This window comes from Taudactylus pleione, unplaced genomic scaffold, assembly GCF_031769625.1.
Source record: "Taudactylus pleione unplaced genomic scaffold, aTauple2 ptg000015l, whole genome shotgun sequence".
Taxonomy (NCBI): domain Eukaryota; kingdom Metazoa; phylum Chordata; class Amphibia; order Anura; family Myobatrachidae; genus Taudactylus; species Taudactylus pleione.
In genome coordinates this window covers 24,471,903-24,479,012 of record NW_028284417.1, presented here as the reverse complement: position 1 = coordinate 24,479,012, position 7,110 = coordinate 24,471,903, and the positions used below count along the sequence as shown (strand labels likewise).

Sequence of the window (7,110 nt, the reverse complement as noted above, 5' to 3'; positions counted from 1 at the left end):
TAACTAAAGGTGAAAAGAAGAGATGGGGGAATCTAATGATGAAACATCAGCTATCAATGTTTTTATGGTTTTGTCAGCAATGTTGATTTTAAATCACCAGTGATGGATTTTTTTGCAACGGTGATTTGTTTGGCCCTGCCTACCACTTCCTGCTGGGAGTACTTAGGAAAACACATACCGGAAGCTACTGGCAAAACAATACCTGTTTCTGGATGTGAGAACATTGTACTTTTTTTTTTTAAAGCCATCTACTACAGCTGGATATGAGAACACTATGCTGTTACTGTAGCCATTCCCAGAGTCACACACACATGGCTTCCGATGTTATGGAATCCAATGTTTAATGTTAAACCAGGGGTAGGCAACCTGTGACCCTCAGCTGCTGTGGAAGTACACCTCCCAGCATGCTCTGCCACAGTTTTGCCATTTAGGGCATGTTAAAACTGGCAGGTCATGCCTGGAGATGTAGTGCCACAGGTTGCCTACCCCTAGGATAAACAATGTTTTCGGACCAATGTTTTCTTTTGCTATGTCCCTTCCCTAGATGGGAAATTATAGTACAGCATTGTGTAGTGTTTACTCCTTTCAGCTACAAATAAACCTAATCTTCTCTGCAAACACTTAAGCAGATGTAAAAAAAAAAAAATGGGACAAGCTTTCCTTATAGTCTAGGTCACAGGTTCTCAAACTCGTTCCTCAGGTGAGAGACAAGGGGTGGCTGGCTTGTGATAGAGAAGGGGGGGCTGTCTGATGAGGAGAGCTGGCTGGTGAAACATAAGGGGGGGCTGGCTGAAGAGAGAGAAGGGGGTGCTGACTGGAGACAGAAGGGTTGGCTGGTGAAACAGAATAAGGTGTTAGCTGAGTAGACAGACTGGTGCACAGGTGCTCAAACTCTGTCCTCAGGACCCCAAACAGTGCATGTTTTCCAGGTTTCCACAGAATCACAAGGGAAATAATTGGATCTTATAAAATGTGTCAGTGAGTAATGAATACACCTGTGCACCTGCTGGGTGACCTGCAAAATGTGAACTGTGGGGGGTCCTGAGGACAGAGTTTGAGGACCTCTGGTCTAGGTGTGTTTCATCTTTCTGGATGCACTCTATAAACAGTGACTTTGGTAACAATCAAGAACCCCTGCCATAAAGTAGGTTTTACTTAGGATAGTTTAAACCTTACAACAATGATCTCAGACATATTGGGGGGGCCAAATTAAATGTATTTATTTTAGCAAGCCAATTACGTATGGGGATATTTAACTCACATGTTAACTTAAAAAGCAATCACAATTTAATTGTAATGGGAAGAATTTTGCTTTCTGTTATGTAAGTACTTTAAAAATGGGATACAGTTGCATTAACTTGTAAAATTGAAGTTTGTCTATCAGAGATTTTAGTAGACGATAGGAAAATGTATGCAACTGCTGAAATTGAGGTGCCAGCAAGTTTACCAAAAATTTTGAAAAAATGTCCACAAAAATGCTTCCCATTTCAATCGAGGATCCAAATTATATACATTTCCTAAGTACGGTTTTCACATGGGTCTTATGCTGCATACACACAGATTTTCTGTCCAACCAGCCAACTAGTTGATTGGTTGGAATGAAAATCTGGTAACATGGGAGTAACTGATATCAGCAATTTGCTCCTAAATGCCAGAAAACAGATGAAAATGGTCGTCAGACAAGTTTGAACAAATTGTTTAGATCAAACATTTACCAAACAGTTTTTGTACATTTTCTGGTGTTTGGGAGCAAATTGCTGATTGTCAGTTACTCCTATACGTTACCAGATTTTCATTCCAACCTATCAACTAGTTGGATGGTTGGACAGAAAATCTTTACGTGTGTACCCAGCTTAATGTTTCATTTTACTGGACAGAAGCATTGTCACTTATATAAACACCTAGCATTTGTCAGGTCAAAATACATACTTTTATAACAAAACTAAAAATTTACTTGGAGTATAAATGAGGATATACACATATTACATATTTACACAACCATACAAAATAGAATACTAGACTGCTGTACAGAAATGTAAAATGCATGTTCCATTTACTTTATTGCAGAAAAAAAAGTTTTTCGCTTCCTGCAAAATGCTGGACATGTTGATAACAAAAAGTACATTAAAGGAGGCATCAAACAAGTTCAGATGACTACAACTGGACTTTCAAAAGGGTTTTCAGATGATATGTCATTAACTCCTTGCATTGATCGGAATTTTGACCATTTATCCCCATCCAGTGACTTGGAGGCTTTGGAAGGACACTCGGGGATGGTGGATCACTAAATTTTGCACCAGCATAATTTATTTCTTTTTCAATTTCTTCTGTAGTAAAGGTTTCTTCTTTCAGTTTTAGATTTTGGACATTTTCTGCATTTGCTAATGGTTTCTTATCTGGTTTCTGAACAGAAATGTTGGGAAATGCGGATTCTCTTTGCAGATTTTCAGTTTTTCTTGGGGAATTTGTCTTTATATGCTGAATATTACATTTACTTTTCTGTTTGTGAAGATTCCATTGTTCACAGCGATGAGCTGTTGGGCTGTGAGAAGTACTGCTCTTCTCCGACTTTAAATTCCTCCTTTCAGACTTCACCTTTGTCTTTAATACCTATAAATAAAAGACAAAATAAGTCGCAGTTTATGTATATTACTTGCAACGTGGACTCTGGTCACCTGACATTTTAGTTATCACCATCTCTTTACCACCTGGTCTGCACCCCACCCATACTGGCTCTGCAACCTGACGGCCTCCTATGTGTCTCTCCCTACTCTGCTGCTTATGTGTGTTCATATTATCCTCTTGTGCCTCTCGGGAACAGTCCTTGCCAGTGCTCTAACATACTGAAGAAGAGAACCATGCTGCTCCACCTCAGCCAGACATCAGATTCCAGCCAATGTCTGCTCATAATGTCCATAAGTTTCTGCATAGTTATGTTTGTGGGCACTAGTGGGACTCTTGAGAAATATGGGAGATTCCTGTTAACTATACCAGCTCCCCAAGCATGTTCATGATATGCGGGTTCTCCCTAGAGGTGGGCAGTTTCAAAAGTGACTGTATAATTAACATTATATAATGAAGTACTGAGCACAATCTGAGGTTATGGGGTGGCTTTAATTGTCTGCAATGTACCGATGACACAGCACTGTATATTATGGTAGCTAAATAGGGCTAATTTTCATGAGCACCTCTATGAACTGAACATCCCCTTTATGTGGAGTACACACTGGAACAATGTATCGATTGCCCATCCAATCTGACGATTTTGTAACATTATGCACAAACTGGCCACACAATATATCAACCAGCTGTGATGTCATTTTCACAGGTTCCTGCGGCTAGCATATGGTTGGTCGTTTGGGCGTGTACACACAAGCAGATGTGAACAATATATCTGCACAATATATCACATCTGCCATGCAGCATGACTGATGCAATATATCTGTGAAAGACATTGGGGGGAAATTCAGTTCAGTGCGCTGTAGATGGCACCGGGAGGGAGCTCCCGGTGCTATTCAATTCAGGGCGCTGTTAGGGTGACTAAATGATTTCTCCTGTGAGGATAAATCCAACTCAAGTGCCGGCCGCGAGGCTGTTCTCCGGCTTAGCACGGCGCAAATAGCGCCGGCACTTTAGTCGGAGAAAACTGTTTTTTGCGACTATAAACATCCAGTTAAGTCTTGACAACTTCTGTTAGACTAAACAGTGCGCTGAATAGAGTAGCTCAGGGAGCTCCATCGCGGTGCTATCAACAGTGCACTGAACTGAATTCCCCCCATTGTACACAGATATACTGTGTGTACACACTGCTAGATGGTCACAAGGATACATTGTTCATACAGCTGACAAACTATATATCACCCAGTGTGTACCCAGCATTACTGTGTTAGTGTTAAAAGAGTTCCTCATAGGGTACAATATCACCTGTGGATGCATTATTTTCAGAAGTGGAAATAAAGTCAACAGGGTTGCAGAAAGAACATTGAGCTACACTTAGGATGCCCACGCACATAGCAATTTTTTTCCCGATCTGGCCGATTCCGACACATTGAAACGACAGATCATGTAAAAAATGCACAAATCGTGAGTCCCCCACTCACGATCACGATGTGCGCCCCAGCAGGTCGCATCTTCAGATCTGCCGTGCAGTACGGCAGATCTGACAATCTAGGACACAATGCACTATAAAAAAGTCTGGCTGCAGGAGATCGGATAAAGATTGGATAGCATATCGTGTGCTGAGCTGCCGGGGAGAATTTCAAGTTAAATCGGACACATCGTCGGATCGTAAGTATATCAGTATGTGTGTGGGCACCCTAAAAGCTGGATTCAATTAGATGCGAAAATATTAAGTTTCCGCAATTGTGAACTTTTCGCACATATGCGTGTCCCCACTATTCGCGCAATCCTATTGCAAAAGACGCAAAGTGGCATTCGCCCAATAATTCTTCATTGTGTAATGTCTGAAAAGTACAGCTGAAAATGGGGAAATCAGCCTGTACCCCCAAAAAAATCAAACTAACACTGGGTAACATTATAGGAGTCTGTTAGGTGACAATCAAAGAGATTGGATTTCTTAATTTGTGTCAAAAGGCTGTTATGAGTTTTTTCTAACAGTAGGAAAATTATAGAAAGTATTTTTTTCTTTTTTTAAATAAATGCTGTAGTTAAATTAGCGGTACATTAAAATGGGTGTAAATAGGTTTTTAAATCATAAAACTGCATTTTTTAAAATGTTAATACACCTGCTATGCTTAAAATATCTGTCCCATCCATACAGCCCCCCAAAATACCAATCCCACTACTTTTAACCCAATTTTCAACTTTTTACTTTTTCACCCCAAAAATGACATTTGCAGAATTAAGTATATAAAAAAATATTTTTACCTAATTAAGTGTCCAAGGGGTTCTGTACCAAGGCCCTGATTCAGCTTCAGACGGAATAGCTAAGCTGCTCGCAAGCAGCTTAGCTATTCCGTATGTGCAGATATGGTAATGCAGCACAGCATCGGATACTCTGCGGACCATTGGCCGGCTAAGGCAACCCCTGGGGTCACACAGCGGGCTGTCGCAGCTGCGAGGAAGAGGCCAGGAAATCTCTGTCAGCCGACAGATTCTGGCCTCTTCCTTTCCCCCCAATGACGGCGACACGCCTCTGTTTTGGGTAACGGAGGCTGAGAGATGGTGAAATCTTTTAGCCGCTTTGTCTATGAAGAATTTGTATGTGTGAAAAGGTGTGCCTAATAGGATAGCGCGATACGCATTTTTGGCAAAAAAGTGTACATTATTCACACAATCGTGGTGTTTCAAGGCTAATTGAATCCGGCCCTTAATCCTCTGATTAAAGAGTCCAAGGGCAATTCAATTGTTTTCTGCATGGCTGTAAATGAATGGGCGCCCAATGGAGCAATTCAATTGTTGCTCCGATCGGGTGTGAGGGCCGCGTACGGCCACATTTCTGCTCACAGCCTCCAGAGGTGGCGAGCAGCGATGTGCGAAGAGTCTGCTGTGCGTGATATCTGCTGCGGTCACTCTGTAATACAATGTAGGCTGCAATGTATTATAGCGGGACCACAGCATGCAGGGTACTATTTTGGGATATTCCCCGAAAACGGGTGTTTTTAGGGGAATATGCCGCAAATAGTTAATAATAGATAGTAAAAAAGCAACAGCCTCCTATATTCATTACATTACCTACAAGTACATGCAGGAATCAGAGGGGAGGGGGGGCGCATCTTACAAATGAGCCCCGTCCGGCGGCTAGATGAGGGCACATGTATTACACACCTCTCTCCGCAGCTGCTTGTACTGCGCGGCTCTGGCGGGCGGGGGCTCCCCGGGGCCCGGGCTGGAGGTTCTGGCCGCATTCTCTCCCGATCTGCTCTGTAACGGGTGATGGTGGTGGAGCCTGGTGGGGAAAGGAGTCGCTCGGACTTTATTCTTTTTCCCCTTTCTCCGCTCGCTGTTGCGGGCTCTGCTTACACCGCTCCGGGGCCTCCGGCTGCCTCTTCCCCCGGGCTCGGACATGACGGCTCCGTGTCACCGCTTGTGCGCCAGAGCAACGATGCGCCCGGACTGGGGCGTTCACCCTTCACCTGCTGATGCTCTGCCAGCGCCCAGGCTGTCACCGAGATAGACCCCTTCCTCTATCTGCCCCGTAATCACATCATCACACACCGCTCTGTTGTTGTTGTCTCTACACAAAATGGCGGCACTGGTGTCCCCGCCCCCGGCCGTAGCGCTCGGCTCACACGTCTCCTGCTGCTGCCGTGCTCTGTGTATGTGTGTGTGTATGTGTATGTTAGGGATGGGACATCTAAAGAATGTATCGGAAGTACCGTTATTTAGGACATTGATCACGAAACATTTTTTGGTCTGGAACATTGGTTCTGTTACACTAACATTAACCAATGTTTCTATACGAGGCTGAAGTTGGCTTCTTATTCGGCCAGCTTCTTATTAATTTCTTATTCACTTCTTATTCAAGCTCCAGCTTCTTATTCACTTCTTATTCATTTTCCAGCTTCTCATTCAGCAAATGTTACATTAAAACATTAAATAAAGTTAGATCACTAAACTAACACTATGTAAACAAAGTAAAGCGGGCACAGGTTCCATAATTTGTCATTTTGAATAAGAAGCTGTAGTTGTGCAGGGGTTAACTAGCTTCGGTCATCAAATGTTACACTTGAAACCCACAGAGGATGGTCTGGTACATATGACCCACTTGTCATTTGCCTTGACCAACAATAATTTGGGCATGAATAGGGCAGTAAAGCGGGCATAGACACCACATTTTGAATAAGAAGCTGTAGTTGTGCAGGGGTTAACTAGCTTCGGTCATCAAATTTTACACTTGAAATTCAACAGAGGGTGGTCTGGTACATATGACCCACTTGTCATTTGCCTTGACCAACAAGGATTTTGGCATGAATAGGGCAGTAAAGCAGGCACAGGCTCCATAATTTGTCATTTGAATAAGAAGCTGTAGTTGTGCAGGGGTTAACTAGCTTCGGTCATCAAATGTTACACTTGAAACCCACAGAGGGTTGTCACATACATATGATCCACTTGTCATTTGCCTTGACCAACCAGGATTTGGGCATGAAT

General features: G+C 42.9%; 1 protein-coding gene across 1 annotated transcript; it reads right to left on the bottom strand.

The window, feature by feature from the left end:
* Positions 1–1,195: 1,195 nt before the first annotated feature.
* PNRC1 (proline rich nuclear receptor coactivator 1) lies at positions 1,196–6,298 on the bottom strand. The gene is made up of 2 exons (XM_088470762.1): positions 5,788–6,298; positions 1,196–2,610 (listed from the first exon to the last, which is right to left on the bottom strand). The coding sequence occupies exons 1-2, from the start codon at positions 6,025–6,027 to the stop codon at positions 2,155–2,157; spliced, it is 696 nt and encodes a 231-aa protein (XP_088326888.1). The 5' UTR covers positions 6,028–6,298; the 3' UTR covers positions 1,196–2,154.
* Between the last annotated feature and the right edge of the window lie 812 nt (positions 6,299–7,110).